Source organism: Cetorhinus maximus, chromosome 11 (genome assembly GCF_964194155.1).
Source record: "Cetorhinus maximus chromosome 11, sCetMax3.hap1.1, whole genome shotgun sequence".
Lineage (NCBI taxonomy): Eukaryota > Metazoa > Chordata > Chondrichthyes > Lamniformes > Cetorhinidae > Cetorhinus > Cetorhinus maximus.
In genome coordinates, this window is record NC_135889.1 from 116,895,326 (window position 1) to 116,917,902 (window position 22,577).

The 22,577-nt window shown below is 44.7% G+C and overlaps 1 protein-coding gene across 2 annotated transcripts in view; it reads left to right on the forward strand.

Moving 5' to 3' along the window:
- Positions 1 to 22,577, forward strand: part of pdia5 (protein disulfide isomerase family A, member 5) — a 114,907-nt gene that overhangs the window by 46,760 nt on the left and 45,570 nt on the right. For both annotated transcript variants that reach the window (XM_078552628.1, XM_078552629.1), the window contains 4 exons: positions 4,710 to 4,781; positions 5,385 to 5,521; positions 13,967 to 14,037; positions 14,232 to 14,395. In XM_078552628.1, coding sequence (XP_078408754.1) covers positions 4,710 to 4,781; positions 5,385 to 5,521; positions 13,967 to 14,037; positions 14,232 to 14,395 — 444 coding nt within the window. The remainder of the gene's footprint in view (positions 1 to 4,709; positions 4,782 to 5,384; positions 5,522 to 13,966; positions 14,038 to 14,231; positions 14,396 to 22,577) is intronic.

Below are 22,577 nucleotides of genomic sequence, written 5' to 3' on the forward strand. Positions count from 1 at the left end.
TCTGAGAAAAGTGCTAATTAAGAATGCAAGACAGGATATTCAAAGTACAGCTCTAGTGGGGGTGGGGTGGAAAGACTAAAGGTTTTAGTTTTAGATTTAAAAATAATGGAAATAGGTGGGGAAAGAAGAATCTATATAAATTATTGAAAAAAAAGGCGGGTGGGGGGGGGAAAGAAACAGGGTGGGGATGGGGGGAGGGGGAGTTTAAGATCTAAAGTTGTTGAATTCAATATTCAGCCCAGAAGGCTGTAAAGTGCCTAGTCGGAAGATGAGGTGCTGTTCCTCCAGTTTGCGTTGGGCTTCACTGGAACAATGCAGCAAGCCAAGGACAGACATGTGGGCAAGAGAACAGGGTGGAGTGTTAAAATGGCAAGCGACAGGGAGGTTTGGGTCTTTCTTGCGGACAGACCGCAGGTGTTCCGCAAAACGGTCGCCCAGTTTGCGTTTGGTCTCTCCAATGTAGAGGAGACCGCATTGGGAGCAACGAATGCAGTAGACTAAGTTAGGGGAAATGCAAGTGAAATGCTGCTTCACTTGAAAGGAGTGTTTGGGCCCTTGGACGGTGAGGAGAGAGGAAGTGAAGGGGCAGGTGTTGCATCTTCTGCGTGGGCATGGGGAGGTGCCATAAGTGGGGGTTGAGGAGTAGGGGGTGATGGAGGAGTGGACCAGGGTGTCCCGGAGGGAACGATCCCTACGGAATGCTGTCAAGGGGGGTGAAGGGAAGATGTGTTTGGTGGTGGCATCATGCTGGAGTTGGCGGAAATGGCGGAGGATGATCCTTTGAATGCGGAGGCTGGTGGGGTGATAAGTGAGGACAAGGGGGACCCTATCATGTTTCTGGGAAGGAGGAGAAGGCGTGAGGGAGGATGCGCGGGATATGGGCCGGACACGGTTGAGGGCCCTGTCAACGACCGTGGATGGAAAACCTCGGTTAAGGAAGAAGGAGGACATGTCCGAGGAGCTGTTTTTGAAGGTAGCGTCATCAGAACAGATGCGACGGAGGCGAAGGAACTGAGAGAATGGGATGGAGTCTTTACAGGAAGCGGGGTGTGAGGAGCTGTAGTCGAGGTAGCTGTGGGAGTCGGTAGGCTTGTAATGGATATTGGTGGACAGTCTATCATCAGAAATTGAGACAGAGAGGTCAAGGAAGGGAAGAGAAGTGTCAGAGATGGACCATGTGAAGATGATGGAGGGGTGGAGATTGGAAGCAAAATTAATAAATTTTTCCAGGTCCCGACGAGAGCATGAAGCAGCACCGAAGTAATCATCGATGTACCGGAGAAAGAGTTGTGGGAGGGGACCGGAGTAGGACTGGAACAAGGAATGTTCCACATACCCCATAAAGAGACAGGCATAGCTGGGGCCCATGCGGGTACCCATAGCCACACCTTTTATTTGGAGGAAGTGAGAGGAGTTAAAGGAGAAATTGTTCAGTGTGAGAACAAGTTCAGCCAGACGGAGGAGAGTAGTGGTGGATGGGGATTGTTGGGGCCTCTGTTCAAGGAAGAAGCTAAGGGCCCTCAGACCATCCTGGTGGGGGATGGAGGTGTAGAGGGATTGGACATCCATGGTGAAGAGGAAGCGGTTGGGGCCAGGGAACTGGAAATTGTTGATGTGACGTAAGGTGTCAGAGGAATCACGGATGTAGGTGGGAAGGGACTGGACAAGGGGAGAGAGAAGGGAGTCAAGATAACGAGAAATGAGTTCCGTGGGGCAGGAACAGGCTGACACGATCGGTCTGCCAGGACAGTTCTGTTTGTGGATTTTGGGTAGGAGGTAGAAGCGGGCCGTCCGAGGTTGGGCGACTATCAAGTTGGAAGCTGTGGGAGGAAGATCTCCAGAGGAGATGAGGTCAGTGACAGTCCTGGAAACAATGGCTTGATGTTCTGTGGTGGGGTCATGGTCCAGGGAGAGGTAGGAGGAAACGTCTGCGAGTTGACGCTCAGCCTCCGCGAGGTAGAGGTCAATGCGCCAGACAACAACAGTACCACCCTTGTCAGCGGGTTTGATGACAATGTTGGGGTTGGACCTGAGAGAACGGAGTGCAGTGAGTTCAGAGAGAGACAGATTAGAATGGGTGAGAGGAGCAGAGAAATTGAGATGGCCGTTCCTCTTGTTAGCTGAATCATTTGAGTTAGCAGGAAATTTGACTCTGTGGGGCATCATGGATGAGTTTGATCTGATCTCTGTGCTACATTCACACATTCATTTTTTAGGTTGGGGAGGGGTAATGTGTCACTGGACCGCCATCAGACATGGAATCTTTGACTTGCAAACCCTGGGGATGTTCAGGACAATTGTAGCACGTCAAAATAAAGCCCCACGCCTTTCCCCACAGCCCTGAAAATGTTCTTTTAAGTATTTATCCAGTTCCCTTTGGAAAGTCAGTATTGAACCTGTTTCTCTTCCCCTCTGCACACACACACCTCCCCCCCGCCCCAAACCCAGTCGGCAATGCATTCCAGATCACACCAACCTGCTGCATGGGAGAAACAAATCATCTCCACCTTGGAGTTTTTGCCAATTATCTTAAATGTGTCCTCTACACATCAACATTCCTGCCAGTGGAAACAGTTTTTCTTTCTTCTGTCCACATCCTTCAATATTTTGAGCACCTGCCTTGAACTTTTTCGCCTGTAAGGAAAGTAATCTTGGCCTCTTTAGTCTCCCCACGTAATTGAAATTCCCTCATCCCAGATACCATGCTAGTCAACCTCCTCTGCAACTACTCCAAGGCCTTGACATCCCTCCCAAAAGGACGGTGCACAGAATTGGCCACCATACTCCAGCGGTGGCCAAACTAGTGTTTTGCAAAGGTTTAGTATAACTTTTTCCTACTTTTGAACTCTGCCTCTATTTATAAAGCCCAGGATCCCATGCCCCTTTTATAAATGGAGGAAAAGATTTAGAAAGAGAGTAACAATTGTCATTTTGCAAATAATTTTTGTGCACTGGTTGTGAACATTTAGTTTGAAAGACAAATAGGAATGCACTGGAGAAAAACCTGCTCAATCCAACCGATCAATAGTTATTTTCTGCCTTGCAGTTGTGCCGGGTTCTTGAAGCAATTCACAGTCTAAAGTTTGAGACTGGGGAAGGAAATGATTTGCATATGACTATTTGGCTGGGAGAAAAGATGATGTTTCAACATTAAAGATGGTAATTACTGTTGCAAAACCTGATCCTTTGGGGAACATCGATGAACTTTAATTGGAATTTTGCCCAGACTGATTGCCATTTGTTAATTTGAGCAAATTAGAAAATGTTTCTAAGTATATTTATAAAATTATGTTTATAGTGTTGCTTAAAATTGATCGCTATAAAAGCTGTTTTAAAATTACCATAGCTTCCTGAGGACCTATTTAAAATTCTCCTTTCAGAAATTGCTCGAGGAATCATTTCACAGCAACTGTCAAATTATGAATTTTAAAGTGTTTTTTTTTTAAATGCTTGGCTTTCTTGTCTCCAGAGTTGAAAGTGAGATAGCCTTTACTTTTTGAAAAACACATTGTCAATTTTTTTTCATGTAGAATGCTTCTAATTGCTGTTCATGAGTGGTGTCACCTTCTCTGATTCTGTGCGAATGAGTATGTGACTTAATTGTCCTATCAGGTCTGGATGTGATTTCTAAAACTAATTTAAATTCCCACTGCCATGTTGTTTGCAATGGATTGTGAAGCTGTCAGTTTTTTCTTTTAATAGTTGCATTAGTCCAAAGGTCCCCTAGGTGGCTTTCATGGACAAATAGTATGACCTCAGGCCATCCCAAAGTGCTTTACAGCTAATGAAATGCTTCTGGAAGTGTAGTTGTGTTGTAGTCACTGTTGTAATGTAAGAAAAAAGGCAGGCAATCTGCACACGCCAAGATCCCAAAAACGGGAATGAGGTAAGGACCAGATAACCTGTTCTGGTGATGTTGATTGAAGGATGAGTGTTGGCCATGATACCAGGGGCAAAACCCTGCTCCTCTTCAAAAAGGCTCAGGGGGATCTTGTGCATCTGCCTGAGTGGGCGGGGCCTTGGTTCACCATCTCATCTGTAAGCGGCATCTCCAACAGTGCAGTACTGCACTAGAGTGCTGGCCTGGGTTATGTGCTCAAGTGGGACCTGAGCGAGATTGCTGCCCATTGTGCCACGGCTAACAGAGAAAGTCAGCTAGTGATCCTGCTGCTCACCCCATCTTAGACTTAGCTGTTGAGCCAATTTTCCCCATTGTTTGAGAAAGAAAGAAACTGCACTTAAGGTTGAACAGTTTTCTGATGTCCAGAAATAATTACCTCTTGTGTGAGGTACTGAAGGACTGCCATGGCCTTCGAACTGTATCTCAGCCTGAGTCAGCACTCCTGGACGCAAAGTGGGGGGAAGATTTTTTTATTACAAAGTCTCTACAAAATTTGTTCCTGTTAGACAAGCCCTGGGGAGCTTGTTTAATGTTTAATTACTGCACTATTTGTTCGTTTATGTATAGACAGTGCCTCAGACTTTTATTTTGCTATCATACTGAGGGTCTGGATTTTGCAATAGAAAAAGTGAAACATAAAACGTAATGACAGCTCCCATTTCAGTATGACACGTCACTTCAGCCCATTTGATGGTATAGCTTCAGACTCCCCATCCTCTATTAGAAAGAGTTTGTGTTTTGTGCCATGCTGCATGGTTTATATGATGATTGAGTTTTATTTTTTTTTCTCTCTGGCTTCTTTCAAAAGGAAGGGGAAGTTTCTATTTAATTTTGAAAACTACGGAGCCACTGCCCAAGATTTTGTTGAGTGGATGAAAAAGTGAGTAAGATTAAGCGTTGTATGTATAAAGAAAATTACATATGCCTTATCTTGCTGACGCTACTGCCGTGAATACAAAGGACTATTATTTTTCGCCCCTCAGGCTATTTTATTACATTGGGAACATAAATGCTTCACTGCATTGAAATTATGAATCCTCTTAAACCTTGCTGTTAGTCCAATTATGTTGGGCATGTTTTCATAATAGCTCAGTGAAACACATGGGCTATCATTAATGTCCTTATCATTCATCGAAACAAATATTTGCTAATAGCTTATTGTCTGTGAAAGTATTTTGTTCTTGGATCCAAGTGATCAAAAGGGCCAAAAACCCGCACATTTATTGCTTTAATAACGCATTTAGGATGAGATTCTGTGTTGTACTTTACCATTCTTGGCCACTTAAACTTTGACGCAGCCAAACTAAATGCACTCAGCCATAAAAAAGAGTTGCTTTTAATCTGCTCAGCAAAGATATGCGCTGATGGTGGGGATCAGAACATGTGTCAAACGGGATCTGGTAGTCGATGGAAGGTTTGGACGATAGTCTGTCTGGTGCATTCATCTTCATGCAACAGTTGTGTTCCTTTTTTTTACCACCAGTCCGCAAGCGGTGCAGCCAAAAGCCCCCGAAGTCCCATGGGCGGAGCAGGAGTCTGCCGTGTCTCATTTAACCGACGATAGCTTTGACGGGTTCGTGAAGGAACATTCATCGGTGCTCGTTATGTTTTATGCGCCGTGTAAGTTACAGCCTGAATTCGAGGAGACCTTTTATCCGCTGCTTATATGCGTGCCCTGTGAGAGCGAAGGAAACCCTATGCTTAGCCACGTGCTTTTATTAACTGCTCTGGAGCTTTCTTATCCGACACACCTGCTACCTCACTATGTGACGTGGGAATCGTACCTAACTAAAATACGGTGGATTTCAATGACAGTTGCTAAAAATTCAACAGCCATAGAATCCCACCACCTATCTCACTCCTTTTAAAATGCCCCTTGGTCACCTGTCCTAATGTGGACATAATGTGGCTCATAGGTTGGCCATTGTTGTGGTTTATACTGGACAGTCTGGTTTTCAGCTGGTCTGGCCCCTGTCTGGTATTTTTGTTTTGAAACACCTCGAAGACCACAATTTTTTTAATCTTGGTTGGAGTGTGAGATTCTGCCCCCCACCACCCACCCAGCGCCCCGTAGCCGATCAGCTCGGTGTGTGTAATTCCCACTGTTACTGATGAACCTTCGGCCTCGGTCTCTGTGTTGCCAACACGGCCATCCCACTCCGAGCCCGACAGAAGCTCAGCCCCACCCCAATCGTGGTTTATGGCACAGAAAGAGGTCATTTATACATCGTGTCTACACTGGCCGAGAAAAGAGCCACCCAGCCTCATCCCACTTTCCAACATTTGGCCCGTAGCCCTGCAGGTTGTGGCACTTGAGGTGCAATTCCAGGCACCTTTTTTAAATGAGTTGAGGGTTTCTGCCTCTTCTACCCTTTCAGGCAGTGAGTTCCAGACCCTCAACTGCCCTCTAATCTCCCCTCTAATCTTTCTACCAATCACTTTAAATCCATGGCCTCTAGTCACTGACCTCTGCTAAAGTAAATAGACCCTTCCCATCCACTCCATCCAGGCCTCTCAGTTTTGTACATTTCAACCAGATCTCCCCTCTGCCTCCTCTCTCCCAAGGAGAACAACCCCAGCCTGTCCAACCTTTTCCTCATGGCTGCAATTTTCCAGCCCAGGCAACATCCTCGTAAATCTCCTCTGTACCCTCTGACCACAGCACAGGCCTTGCCCATGTTTACATTACTGGGGAGGGGAGTAAAGAGTCAGCCTCTCGATCTTAAAGGGACCACATCCTGGGAGTGACACGGCAGGGGAGTGTTCAGTGTCCAGTGTCCTGGAGGCCCATCAGTAGCCACCCTGGTGGCTTAGTGTCGAATTTAGTTTGATAACCAGTGATGTGACTTTTTTTTTCTACTCTAAAGGTGCTACATAAATACAAGTTGCTCTTAAATATTGCTTAAGCCGTTCTCAAACAGTTGCTGCTTTTTTTTTTCAAAGCTGGAAGGAAGATCCTGGTTTTGGTTGTGCAAAGCCCAGTTTTATTTAAGAACGGGAAAGGACCAGCTGGCCTCTGCCGACACAGTTAAACCCACCCCATTCTCCCTCTCCCTCCATCCCAACCTTGCAATCCTCCGGAGAGGGAAGAAATCTTTAGGACAATTTAGGGAAAGCAAACTCTGGGAATTTCCTCTGTGGCACCACCACCACCCCCCCTTAAAGGATCGAGCATGCACAAGGAGGTCTCTGAGACTGCTACCACCGATGCGTTTTGCACTTTGGTTTATATGTATCCCTGGGATTATGTGGTTTAAACTCAATTCAGCAGAAAGAGAGAAGAGACAGACAACAACAGTGATGCACTGCATCAAGTCAGCCTTGTCAACAAGCCACAGTCAGCCACTAAAATGCTGTTAATCAACACAACTTGTTATTGACCCTCTGTAAATTGACAGTCCGTGAATTAGGACAATTGGTAACTAAGCAGCAACACAATTTTCTTAATCTTACTTCAGCAAGAAGTGCTATCAAACCTGGCCAAGTCGCTCTGGCACAGCCACAAGGAGATAAGGCATGACAGGATTGGTTCTCACTGTCTATTATTTTAATGTTTAATAACTTATGGCCGTTGGTGTTGCCAAGTGAAATGAGTTTTTGGTTATTATCGAAGCAGCACCCAGTTGATGTGGGACCATTGCACAAAGCCACTTCCTCGATCACAACTGTGGCAGTGAAAATACAATAAATTTGGGCACTGCACCTTGCCAATAATCTTCAGTTTTCACTGACCATCTGTGCTCCAGGTACCTTTTTAAAATGTATTTTTATATATATATATATATATATATATATATATATATATATATAATCGAGGGTAATGGGAGGAAAATTTGGCAAGAAAAAAACAAGCTTTGCTTAAGATTACATAGAATGTACAGCACAGAAACTGGGCATTCAGCCCATCAGGTTCATGCCAGTGTTTATGCTCCACATGACCTTCCTCTCATCCTACTTCATCCAACCATTTCAGAATGTTGTTCTGTTCCTTACTCCCTCAGACTTATCTAGCTTCCTCTTAAGTACATCTATGCTATTCACCTCGACTACATCTTGTATCTTATCTTATGAGGAAAGGTTGGGCCTGTATCCATTGGCATTTAGAAGAACGAGAGTGATCTTATCGAAGCATACAGGATCCTGAAGGGACTTGGCAGGGTGGATGCCGAGAGGATGTTTCCCCTTGTGGGAGAGACTAGAACTAGGGAACACAGTTTAAAAACTTAAGACTGAGATGAGAAATTTTTTCCAAGGGTTGTTAGACTGTGGCATTCTCTTCCCCAGAGAGCAGTGGAGGCAGGGTCATTGATTATTTTTAAGGCTGAGTTAGACAGACTCTTGACTAACCAGAGAGTCAAAGGGGAGAGGGGGTAGGTGTTATGATCCCAATTGATGTTAGAACTGGACAGGCCTGATCCCAGGATGGAACGTGGCTTGACAGATCCTAACTTTTAATTGTTTGTTCAGATATGTGGAGCGTAGCTACTGAACAGAATCACAGGAGTCAGCTGATGAGCTTTTAACAAAAGAATAAAACAATTAAACAAGGAAAAGTGACCTATTTACAATACTCCTTCACCCACAGTTATACCGTTTACAGACACATACAGATTTATAAGGATAACACCAGTTACAAAAGCTATCTTATACTCTAAAGTTCACAGTAAGTACACAGTCCATGTAAACCAATAGGGGACCTGTGATCAGACACACCACACTCTGAAACCAAGCGATAGATGCCACCTCAACCAGATGCTATGGATCTCTTCTCAACTCCCTCCAGACGCTTGTTACACGGTGAACCAACTGGTCTGACTGAACTCTTTCTTTCACACGAGGATTTCCAGTCTCCGTTCTCCAAGAACTCGCCTTGGAATCTCCTCCCAAACCAACGCTTTTGCTCAGATGCTTTCCGCAAAGGTTCATCTCCAAGGTTTTGAACTCCTTCCGATGTTCCTCTCCCCTGGGACACTACATGCATTCAAGCTTTCCTCCACATATTCTCTGTCACTGACTCTGCTGTTAACAATACACCACTGTTTCACATGCCCATACAAAGAGTTACAGACCTTGAGCCGTCTCTTTGGACCTTCTGGACTCTCATAAGCCTTTATGTTGCTTTAAATCAGCTTCCTGCAGCGTTTGTCTCTTGAAGCTTGGGGCCTTTCTCTGCTCCTCACTTTTTTAACTTAACAGAACTTTTTCCAGGTCCTTGTCCTCCCTTTGACTCGAAGGTCATCTTGGGGCTTTCTCCTGCTTCACCCTCTGGGTTTGGGGACTTTCTTCTTTAGCTTGGAATTTGCTAACTGTCTCTTTGCTCAAGTCTCTCTCTGGCAGCTCCTTGCAACCAGCTTTAGCTTGGGAATGGCTATCTGCCCTCCTAGGTTGCTTCTGCCTGGCAGCTGCCTTCAAGCTGAACTCAAAACTACTGCTTCTTTAGTTTCTCTGTCTGTCAGACACAGAGTCTGTGTCCTGTCTCTCTGGACCCCTGTTGCTAGGCAACAGCAGTTTTTTTTCCCCACTCGTTAGCTTTAACTTAGAGTCGTAAAACTTATTAGAAATGCAGGCACCTTTTAAAGTGAAACTGAAACTCAACTTGACCTTTTTCTTAACACGCATACAGAAATACAAATCAAACTTAAACTTTAAAGCTAAAATTCATTCCTAGCATCCACAAATACAAATATAACTTACTTAAAATATCTCTATTTCCTAACCGTAGGAAGGAAAGTGGAACTGAGGTCACAATCAGATCAGCCATGATCCTGCCAAATGGTGGAGCAGGCTCAAGGAGCCAGATGGCCTAGTCCTGCTCCTAATTCCCATGTACTTATATATGTACATGTGGCAGTGAGTTTCACATTCTCATCACACCCTGGATCAAGAAGATTCTCCTGAATTCCCTATTGTATTTATTGGTGACATTCATGGCTCCTAGTTCTGGAGCCTGCAAGTAGCAAAATCTTCTCTACATTTACCATATCAAACCTTTTTCTGATTTCAAAGACCCTATCAGATCACCCCTCTCTTTTCTTTTTAAAAAAAAAAGACCTAGCCATTTCAACATTGCCAGATGGGTTTAAATTTTTATTTTTATTTTTAATTTTCTCCACTCTCTTCCTTTCCAGAGGCAATGGCTACTTGTTTTAGAAAGACACCACGGTATTAGCCCTCTGATGTCTCACCCATGTGGGACGCTATTCATTTTCCAGCCATGAGAGTGAATTTCTGTGGGCTGATGGGCTGCTTAATTGGGTGGGTGGGGTGGCGATCTCCGCGAAGGCCAGTCCTGGACCTCACCCAACACCCACCCTAGTCTGTTTGGCCGCTGGACAAATTTACTCATCAAGGAAGGAAAATCCTTGGTGCTTTTTGTTTTTTTTTAAATTTATTCTCATGGGATGTGGGCGTTGCTGGCAAGGCCAGTGTTTCTTACCCATCCCTAATCGCCCTTGAACTGAGTGGCATGCTGGGCCTTTTCAGAGGACAGTTGAGAGTCAACCACATTGCTGTGGGTCTGGAGTCACATGTAAGCCAGACCAGGTAAGGGCAGCAGATTTCCTTCCCTAAAGAGGCATTAGCGAACCAGACGGGTTTTTAACAACACTCGATGATAACATCATGGTCACCATGATTGCTTGCTTTGAATCCCAGATTTTATTAATTATATTTAAATTCCACCAGCTGCCATAGTGGGATTTGAAGCTTTGCTCCCCAGAACATTAGCCTGGCCCACTAGTCCAGTGACATTATCACAAAGCCACCATCTCCTCCCACTGTCTGTTGTCACCTTGTCTGCTAACATAAATAGGAACAGTAGTAGGCTGTATAGCCCCTTGAGCCTGCTCTGTCGACCACGGCTGACCTTCCTCAACTGCACTTTCCCGACCTATCTGCATATTCCTTGATTTTCTTTAATGACTAAAAAGCCACTGATCTCAGTCACAGAGCATCCACTTCGTCCTGGGATAGAAAATTCCAAAAATTCACAACCCTCTGAGTGAAGCCGTTAACCTACTGGCCATGGCAGCTAACCTACAGAGTATTTACAGTAACCTGGGGGAGATATTTGCTCCTCAGAGGTGAGGCACTGAACCTCTTTCAAAAAGATGGCAATTGGTTCCATGTGAAAGTTACCATGAATAAATGGTTAAACATGACTCAGTTTTGTGGGGTGACTGGAGTAGCTGGGATTACTCTTGCTTGAGCAAAGTAATCACCAAGGCTCCTTCAACAGCACCTTTCAAAACCGTGACCTCTTCCACCAAGAAGGACAAGGGCAGCAGATGCGCCACCACCTGCAAGTTTCCCTCCAAGCCTCACACCATCCTCACTTGGAAATATATCACCGCTCCTTCACTGTTGCTGGGTCAAAATCCTGGAACTCCCTCCCTAACAGCACTGTGGGTGTACCTACACCACATGGACTGCAGTGGTTCAAGAAGGTGGCTCACCATTATCTTCTCGAGGGAAATTAGGGATGGGCAATTAAAATGTTGGCTTAGCCAGCAACACCCATGTCCGGGGTTAAGAGGAGATTTAATAGGCATTCAATTATGAAAGTGTCTGATAAAAGCAGTTGTGGGGTGGAGGTTGGTGAAAACTTCTCACTGACAGGGAAGTCAGTAACTAGACAACACGGATTTAAGATCATTGAAAATGAAAGTTGGGGGTGGCTGAGAAATTTAATTATGTGATGAGTTATAATCTCAAATATATTGCCTGAAAGGGTAATGGAAGCAGATTCAATTGTGTTTTTTTTTTCAAAAGGGATATACACTTGAAAAGGAAAGGTGCGCAGGGCAAAGGGAAAAAGGCAGGGGAGTGGAACTAATCGCTTTTTCAAGGAGCTGGCATGGGCAGAATGGCTGCCTCCTGTGCTGTATGATAATATATAAATGGGGGGGGGTGGTTTTATTTTTAATTTGCCAACTTGTTGGATGAATACAGCATTTTGGAAACCAAGCCAAAAGTACCTCCACTCTTGCCCTTTATAAAGAGTTTTTAAATCCAGATTCGTTCAACTGCATTTGAACAGTTGACAGGTGTGTGTTAGTAAGACAGTATGCACTGCTGAGGTGGCAGCTGGTAATTGCCACAGTGACAGGAAGTTATTAAACATGGAAATAATAGCTGGGAAATAAACCTATCTGCTTAATGCTGAGGCAGAGTTGGCTGGCTAATTATTACTGAAATGAGATTAAGCATTGTGTTGATGTTTCGTTCCCAGTTGTCCTTAATTCATGGACTGTCAATTATGGAGGGTCAATAATCAGTATTGTGTTGATTAACAGCATTTTAATGACTTACTCTGTTTGGATTATTGCCAAGGCTGACATGAAGAAGTGTGTCACTAATCTTCTGTTTATCTGTCTCAATGGAGACCTGCCCCTCTTTGAGGGGCAAAGAAAAGACTTGACTTTATATAGTGCTTATCATGACTGCAGGACATCCCAAAGCACATTACATCCAATGAAGTACTTTTGAAGTGTGGCTGTAATGCAGGAAACATTACCAATTTGTGTAAAGCAAGCTCCCACAGACAACAATGTGATAATGACCAGATTTTTTTGTTACGAAGTTGATTGAGGGATTATTATTGAGCAGGACACCAGGGATAATTCGCCAGCAGTTCTTGGAAATGGTGCCACGGGATCTTTTATGGCCACCCTTGGGACAGAGGGGCATCTCGGTTTAATGTCTCGACTGAAAGGTGACACCTCCAACAGCACAGCACTCCCTCAGTACTCCACTGGAGCGCCAGCTTTGATTTTTGTCCTTCAAGTCCCAGGAGTGGGGCTTTCACCCGAGTCAAAAGGTTATGGGTTTGAGCACTACCAACTGTACCGCGGCTGGCACCCGTGGGGCTCCTCTTCCATCTCTCGCGCACTCTCTCACTCTCCACCATCCCCTTGGGCCATATTTACCCCTCAATCAGTACCTAAAAATACCAGATTATCTGATCTTTATCGCATTTTTGCTTGTGAGAACTTTGTGTGCAATTGGTTGCTGTATTTCCTATATTACCACAGTGACTACGTCAAGAGCGTTTTATTACCTGTTAGGCGTTTTGCAACGTCCCGAGGTTGTGGAAGGTGCTGCATAAATCCAAGACATTTTATTTTTTCATAAAACAAATGGCATGAACCAGAAATACACTTGTGTTTTTAATATTAGAAATCTTTAAGGGGGGAACTTTAGGAGAGGAATATAAATAATGGTGAAAGAGAAGAGAAAACATTCAAATATTTAGCTGTTTTTGCCTTTTTTCTGAAAATAACAATCGGAACCATGGATTTGGAAATGTAATTTGACCCTTGACCTTATTCTTTCTGCCATCCATGTATGTACTTCATCTTGGATTCTGCCCCGCTCAGTTAATCTTCTTCCATATCCCATGTACAAAGGGCTCTACCTCATCCAATTAATCTCCTGAAGGAAAGTTCTGTATAAATATTTCATTGCTGGTGATTTAATCCTAGAATATTCCTCAGCCCTTGCATCTCTGCTATTTAATCCTGGCCTGCTGTTTACCATAGACTGCCTTAGTTGAAGGGTCAGTCACAAGGGGGCATAAGTTCAAGGTGAGGGGCAGGAGGTTTAGGGGGGGATGTGAAGAAAAACCTTTTACCCAGAGGGTGGTGACGGTCTGGAATGCGCTGCCTGGGAGGGTGGTAGAGGCAGGTTGCCTCACATCCTTTAAAAAGTACCTGGATGAGCACTTAGCACGTCATAACATTCAAGGCTATGGACCAAATGGTGGTATTAGGTAGGTAGGTCAGGTGTTTCTCATGTGTCGGTGCAGACTCGATGGGCCGAAGGGCCTCTTCTGCACTGTGATTCTGTAGACTGCATTCCTCTTCCAACTCCAGTTTGTTACAGTCCATTTTTTTTGCCCCTTTTGGTAGGTTGGTAATACCCTCTGACCTGTTAGATTTCTGGCTGCTGTGAAGTTTGCATGGTGATTTAGTTGACTGAAGTGACGTTTTGTGGAGTTGTAGTTATAAAGCTGCTACACCTCTCTAAAATGAGTCCATTGAATTTTCATTCTGTTTCTGATTGTAGGGTGTGGTCACTGTAAAAAGATGAAGCCAGAGTATGAGGAAGCCGCTGAGGTGCTGAGTAGTGACAGTGATGTGAGTAAATGTTTGTGGTGTTCGTTCCTAAAACTTGCTGCTTCAACCGGAGTTATTGGTTAGTGGGGCTAGTACACCTAGAAAGGAGAAATAATGATGCCATTGCTTATACCCACTCAAAATTTCAACTTGCCTTTTTAACTTCCCTTCTGCTCACCTGCTCCTCCAGTTACTGTTTTGCTTTGTTATCCCAGAGTCCGGGTGTGTTGGCAGCAGTCGACGTAACAGCTCAGAAGTACTTGGGAGAAAGGTATCAAATTACTGGCTTCCCAACACTCAAGTACTTTGAAAATACCGAAGAGAAATGGACACTTCCACATCTGCGGACCAAGGACAAGATTATCGAGTGGATCTACAAGTACGTGATTGGCCTCCACCAAAATTAATCATTGCTTGTACTGCATTTTTCTCTTAATAACAAATCCGTGTGGAAGACTTGAGGCTTGTGCGCAGGACACAGCAAAAGGCAGATTGAGTAGCACTGATGATGCAGTGATTGGCAGGTGGGTACAGGCTTGTGTTTGATCAGTGATATGCTGAAATTGCAGATTCTGAGCAGGCATCTCAGCCGTAGGGCCATAGATGCCGTGGTTAGGTCTAAAGAAAAAATCCATTCAGCAACCACAGCTCCTTGTATTTTAAATGCTGCTGTTGTAGTAAAATAATCCCAAGGAGCTTCACAGGAGCAATTATACAAACAGAATGTGACACTGGTCCATACAACCATATGAATTAGGAGCAGGAGAAGGTCACTCAGTCCCTTGAGCCTGTTCTGCTATTCAATAAGATCATAGCTGATCTGATTGTAACCTCCTGCCTACCCTGATGACCTTTCATCCCTTGTTTATCAAAAATTTAGCTACCTCTGCCTTAAAAATGTTCAAAGACTCTGCTTTCACTGCATAGAGTCATAGAGACTCTACAGCACAGAAAAAGGCTCTTCGGCCCATCGAGTCTGCGCTGGTCAAACAAGTACCTAACTATTCTAATCCCATTTTCTAGCACTAGGCCCATAGCCTTGTATGCCATGGCATCACAAGTGCACATCCAAATACTACTTCAATGTTGTGAGGGTTTCTGCCTCTACCACCCTTTCAGGCAGTGAGTTCCAGATTCCCACCACTCTCTGGGTGAAAAAATTCTTCCTCACATCCCCTCTAAACCTCCTGCCCCTTACCTTACATCTATGCCCCCTGGTTATTGATCCCTCTACTAAGGGGAAAAGTTCCTTCCTGTCTACCCTATCTATGCCCCTCATAATTTTATACGCTGCATTTTGAGGAAGAGAGTTCCAAAGACGCTCCACCCCTCCGGAAAAATTTCTCCTCACCTCTGTCCACTTAAGGAGCTATTAGGGCAGGTGACCAAAAGTTTAGTGAATGAGGTAAGTTTTGAGTGTCTTAAAGGAGAAAAGAGAGGTTTAGGAAGGGAATTCAAGGGCTTAGGGCCTAGGTCGCTGAAGGCATGGCCCCAATGGTGGAGCAATGAAAATCTGGACTGTGCAAGAGGCCAGAATTGGAGGGGGGCAAATATCGTGGCAGGTTTTGGAACTGGAAGATGTTAGAGATAAGGAGGGGTGAGGCCTTGGTGAGATTTGAAAACAAAGGTGAGAAACTTAGACAGAAAGTGTTGCCGAACTGGGAGCCAACGTAGCACGAAATGAGTGAATGGGTCTTTGGGTGAGTTAGATTACACAGGCAGTAGGATTTTGGATGAGCTCAAAACAAAAACAGAAATACCTGGAAAAACTCGGCAAGTCTGGCAGCATCGGCGGAGAAGAGCAAAGTTGACGTTTCGAGTCCTCGAAACGTCAACTTTGCTCTTCTCCGCCGATGCTGCCAGACTTGCCGAGTTTTTCCAAGTATTTCTGTTTTTGTTTTGGATTTCCAGCATCCGCAGTTTTTTGGTTTTATTTTTGGATGAGCTCAGTTTGATGGACGGTGCATGGTGCGAGGCCAACTAGGAGAGCATTGGAATTGCCAATACAGACTTTACTACCCTGCATCCCCACCCCCGCGTACACTGACCAGCAGCATGTCTGTCACCACTGTTCTCCACGCTGCTTTCCGTATGAAGTTTCCCCAGCTGCTGATTGTCCTTGATGGTTCATAGGGTGATATCGATGTGCTCTTTGATTGTGATCAAATCACTCAGCAATACAGCTCCAGTGGCAGCCTGCAGGTAAGTGACTCTGTCAGACGCAATGTCACTCACCAGGAACCATGGTGGAACTAATTACTTTTAATTTGACATTTTGATGACAAAGGGTGACGAGTGAGTCCTCAATGCTATAAACCTTTAATTAAATCGTGTAAGAGGAAAGGGAAGAGGCTCAGTCTAATCCATTTGGTTTTGCTGAAAATGTATGGAAATTTCAGTCTCTTGGTATTTGGCAATCACTGTTTCACCCTGTTCAGAAACCTCAATGTATTTTTTTTTTGATCTATTAAAAGCATAACCAAGAGCTGCAGCTGGCTCAGAGAACTGTTTTATTAAAATCCCTTAGCAGCTTCTGGCAGGAAATCCAAATCCTACACTTGACATTTTCTGCCTCTGCTGCTAAATGATGGAAGCGTTTTATCATGTCGAACTGATGCTTATGGTTGCACTCACGGAATATACAATGAAAGTGATTTAAGGAGCAATTTGAATGGCTGGAGTAAGTTCTTAGCACTTAAATATATACATGGGATTTTTTAAAAAAATTTGGTTGGGGATGAAGGTCTTGTGAAGGATTCAGTGCTGGGAAACCTGGGTTTGTCTCCTTTTGCACCCCAGTATCTGCATTGAGTACTCATACACCAAGTGCAATTGGACCAGATGCGACTGGAAGCACCCTCTACTTTAATCCCAAAAACAACCTTGAACGCCAGCCAGAGACCATCTACCCACCAAGCACTAGTGTAACAACAACTTCCATTTATATCGCACCTTGAACCCAGTGGAGCATCTCCAGGCACTTCACAGAAGTGTAATTAAACAAAAATGGACAGTAAGCCAAAGAAGGAGATCTCTCTCTCTCTCTCTCTCTCTCTCTCTCTCTGTAGTCTCCTACAACCCTCAGATTTCTGCTGCACCAATTCTAACCCCTTATGCATCCCGATCTTTAATTGCCCCACCACTGATGAACATGCCTTCAACTGCCTCAACACTAAACTCAGGAACTCGCACTGCACCACCACCCCCACAAGATCCCTCCTCTTAAGGTGCTCCTTAACAAAATGCTTCTCTCAAGACCATTCCAAACCCATGACCGCTACCACCTAGAAGGACAAGGACAGCCACTCACCATCCTGACTTGAAAATATATCATTGTTCCTTCACTGTTGCTGGGGCAAAATCCTGGAACTCCCTCCCTAACAGCACTGTGGGCTTACCTACACCACATGGACTGTAGTGGTTTAAGAAGGCAGCTCACCACCACCACCTCGAGGACAATGAGGGATGGGCAATAAATGCTGGCCTAGCCAGCGATGCCCACATCCCATGAATGAATAAAGAAAAACCTACCTCTTACCTGCCCTATTTCCTCATGTAGCTGGGTGTGAAATTTGTTTGATAGCGCTCTGCAAGGCATCTTGGAAGACTTATTATGTTAAAGGTGCTATATACAGGGGAGGTGGTGGCATAGTGAGAATGCCACTGGGTTAGCTCTGGGAATGGGGGTTCAAATCCCACCAAGGCAGTGGGTGGAACTTTAATTCCAGATTTATTAATTGAATTAAAAACTAGTCTAATGATCATGAAACCATTGTTGATTGTTGTAAAAACCCATCTGGTTCACTAATGCCCTTTAGGGAAGAAAATCTGTTGTCCTTATCTGGCCTGGCCTACACGTGACTCCAGACTCCTAGCAATGTAGTTGACTCTTAACTGCCCTCTGAAATGGCCTAGCAAGTCACTCAGTTGTATCAAACCGTTACAAAACCCGCAGAAAAAAATGAAACAGACGGACCGCCTAGCATCAACCTAGACACCAGACATGAAATGGCAACCCCCCGCCCTGTCGACTCTGTAAAGCCCTCCTTCCAGACATGTGGGGACTTATGCCAAAATTGGGAAAGCTGTCCCACAGACTAGTTGAGCCAAAGCTGGACATTGCTGTCAGGTATGATTTTGAGTGTGACTATGTCCCAGACACCACTATCACCGTCGCTGGCTATGTCCTTTCCCACCAGCAGGACACATCCACTAGAGGTGGCAACAGTGGTATACATTAGGGAGAGAGTTGCCCTGGAAGTCCTCAACATTGGCTCTGGACCCCATGAAGCCTCATGACATAGCCAAATGTGGGCAAGGAAACCTCCTGATTACCACCTCCTGCCCCGTCAGCTGATGAATCAGTGCTCCTCCATGTTGAACATCAATTGGAAGAAGCACAGAGGATGATAAGGACACAATGTACTGGGCGTGGGGGACCTCGAGTGGCTCAGCACCATTACTGACCAAGCTGGTGGAGTCCCAAACGACATGGCTGCTAGACTGGGTCTTCAGGTGGTGAGGGAACCAACAAGAGGGAAAAAACCTGCTTGACCTCATCCTCACCAATCTACCTGCCACTGAAGCATCTGTCCACAGCAATATTGGCAGGAGTAACCACTTGACCTTGTGGAAATGAAGTCCTGCCTTCATATTGAGGATACTTCCCCCATCCTGTGTAACGCTACCACTGTGCTAAATGAGAGAGATTTCAAACAGACCTAGCAACTCAACTGGGCACCCATGGCCTTGTGGGCCTTCAGCAGCAGAATTGTACACAACCACAATCTATAACCTCATGGCCTGGCATATCCCCCACTCCACCATTACCAGCTGGAGGATCAACCCTGGTTCAGTTAAGAGGCCAGGAGCAGCACCAGGCATACCTAAAAATGAGGTGTTAACCTGGTGAAGCTGCAACACAGGACTGCTTTCATGCCAAACGGCAGAGGCAACTTGAGATAGACAGCTAAGCAATCCCACAACTAACAGATCAGATCTAAGATCTGCAATCCTGCCACATCCAGTCCTGAATGGTGGTGGACAATACCTTGTGTTTCCACCTTTGGTGTGCTTTGAAGTCAACATTTTAACCTTTGTGTCTTTCTGTGAACTTGGAAAAGAAGTCTTCCAGTGCTGCTAATGGCCCAGAACAATGCAGTTCCTCACCTACATTTGCAAGCATCAGTTTAGCAACTTTTATATTTTGAGAAAGGCAGTTGGTGAGGGGAATACTAGGTGAGTCAGGTAAACAGAAGCAAGTGATTGGTGTCAGAGAAGGAAAGAAATCTCCTGGCTAGATGGCTGCATAACTGGTATCGATGCCTGTGTGTACTTTAATGCAGTAGTGAGATGAAATTGGCAAACATGTCATGCCCTTGCTCTATTCCATGGAAAGATGATGAAAACATTGGCCATGTTGACCTGTGTGCTTGTCACCTCCTTGATCCAGGCATGGGGGCAGCAGACTGGGTGACACAGCTGTTGACCCTAATGTGGGACTGAAAAGTTGGGGAGGCAGAAAACTTCAATGCAATGTTGACCTCCATTTCAGCTGGCAATGTTGTCCGTACCATTGCGGTTAGATGACAAAGATCTTCAAGTGACACTTTGTCGACCAAGACTCTTTGGCGGCAACTCTCCTTAATTATTTGCCAGTCTGTGCCCTGGCCTGAAGATACGGTTGCTAACGTAGTGACGTGAAGACATTGGGAGCAAGCAGGAAATGGAGTTGAAGTCCAAGATCGACCATGATCCTGTTGCATGGTGGAGCAGGCTCGATGTGCTATGTGGTCTACTCCCCTATTTCTTATGTTCTTAAGTTAGTCTGGATATTAGACCTTTATTTCCTTAGCTTGTCTCTTGTATCACTTAACTATGAAACACAGTATTTGTTGGGCTTTAAGTGCGACAGCTTATGCTTAATTTTAACTTGTCAACATCCTTATGATTCCACAACTTGGGCAAAGCCTTGTTGTTCCCTGAGCTCGTGAAAGATTGTCCAATGAATGAACTTTTTTGTCACCTGCTCTTATATTAAACTTCTTTCTTGTTCTGTTGAAATTTTGTAACTGTTTCAGTCTCAATCTTATATTTGTGTGCAATGTTGGCCTATTTTTGGTTCAACATGAACGTTTAACAAACATGTACCACCGCTCACCGCCCCCCCCCCCCCAAACCCAGACCCTGAATCTAAGTGAGTGAAACATATAAGCACGATTTTTAAAAAATATATACATTGGACAAATAAAAGTTCTAAAAACCATTGCACAAGATCATCTGTCCCTTTTTACATATGGAGCTTCTCATATGAATGAAGTATGCAGCATGATTCCATCCTAAATGGGGCTGGGAGATTGCAATATATGTCATTTAAATGAATTGCTTCACATTTCTCTGCATTATACTTCATCTACCACCTATCCGCCCATTCCACCAACTTTAGATTCAATCATTTGAATGTGTTGAAATTAAGCAGTTGCATATTGTGCCAGTGAATAGTCACCAGTTGGTGCCATTGCTCATTCCACTCCAGAACCACCAGCCATGGCAACCAGAAACACTCCGGTATTTTTAGATAAAGGTTAGGACTATTGAAACATTTGGACACTCAAAGGATTTACACATTAATCTCCAGCTATCCCGCGGACAAGACTGACTCACTTTTTTCTGGAAAGACTCAGTCTGCGGAGAATAGATAAGTGAATGTTTTGGATGTGTCCCTTGACTGTTCTCTGCACAGATCCTGAGTGACCTGTTGAGCCTTTCCAGATTTTTTGTTTTCATTTCAGATTTCCAACAACATCACTTTTATGCTCTGTGGTTCAGTTTTCTTCCTGATTCAATCTAAAGTTGATGGAATAGACGGACAGGTGGCAGATGACATTCAGTGCAGAGAAATGTGAAGCAATTCATTTTGGTAGGAAGAGCATAGCGAGACAATATAAAATAAAGGATACAACTCTAAAGAGGGTGCAGGAGCAGAGGGACCTGGGTGTATATGTGTACAAGTTATTGAAGGTGGCAGAACAAATTGAGGAGAGGTAATTAAGCATACAGTATCCTGGGCTTTATTAATAGGGGCATAGTGTATAAGAGCAAGGAGGTTATGTTGAACTTGTATAAGACACTAATTCAGCCTCAGCTGGAGTATTGCGTTCAGTTCTGGACCTCGCACTTTCAGAAAGATGTGAAGGCACTGGTGAGTGTAGAAAAGATTCTTGAGCGTGGTTCCTGGGATGAGGAACTCCGTTATGAAGATAGATTGGAGAAGCTAGGTCTGTTTTCCTTGGAGAAGAGAAGGCTGAGAGGAGATTAGATAGAGGTATTCAAAATCATAAGGGGTCGAGGCAGATTAGCTAGGGAGAAGCTTTTCCCATTGGTGAAAGGATCGAGGATGAGAGAGCACAGATTTAAAGTCATTGGCAGAAGAAGCAAAAGCGACATGAGGAAAAATTTTACAATGAGTGGTTAAGGTCTGGAAAACACTGCCTGAATGTGGTGGAGGTAGGTTTAATTGAAGAATTCAAAAGGCAACTAGACAGTTATCTCAAAAGGAAGAATGTGCAGTGTTACAGGGAGAAGGTGGGAAAACGGCACTAAGTGAATTGCTCATTCAGTGAGTCTGTGTAGACACTAAGAGTGCCGGAGGGCATGCCAGGAGCAGCACCAGGCATACCTAAAAGTGAGGTGTCAGCCTGGTGAAGCTATAACACAGGACTACTTGCATGCCAAACAGCATAAGCAGCAAGTGATAGACAGAGCTAAGCGATCCCACAACCAATGGATCAGATCTAAGCTCTGCAGTCCTGCCACATCCAGTTATGAATGGTGGTGGACAAGTAAACAACTCACTGGGGGAGGAGGCTCCACAAATATCCTCATCCTCAATGATGGGGGAGCTCAGCGCATTAGTGCAAAAGGTGAGGCTGAAGCACTTGCAACAATCTTAGGCCAGAAGTGCCGAGTGGATGATCCATCTCTGCCTCCTCCTCCACTGTTCAGCACCATTCGTGATGACTCAGATACTGAAGCAGTCCATGTCCAAATGCAGCAAGACCTGGATAATATCCAGGCTTGGGCTGAAAATGTGGCAAGCAACATTTACGCCACAAAAGTGCCAAGCAGTGACCATCTCCAAGAGAAAATCTAGCCATTTCCACATGACATTCTATGGCATTATCATTGCTGAATCCACCACTATCAACATCCTGGGGGTTACCATTGACCAGAAACTGAACTGGACCAGCAATATAAATACTGTGGCTACAAGAACAGATCAGAGGCTGAATTCTGTAAGAAGTAACTCCTCTCCTGACGCCCCAAAGCATGTCTGCAATCTACAAGCCTCAAGTCAGGAGTGTGATAGAATACTGTCCACTTGCCTGGCTGATCGCAGCTCCAACCACAGAAGAAGCACAACACCATCCAGGACAAAGCCACCTGTTTGGCACCCCATCCACTACCTTAAATATTCATTCCCTCCACCACCAACACACACTGGCAGAAGTGTGCACCATCTACATGGTGCAACAACTCACCAAGGCTCCTTCAGCAGTACC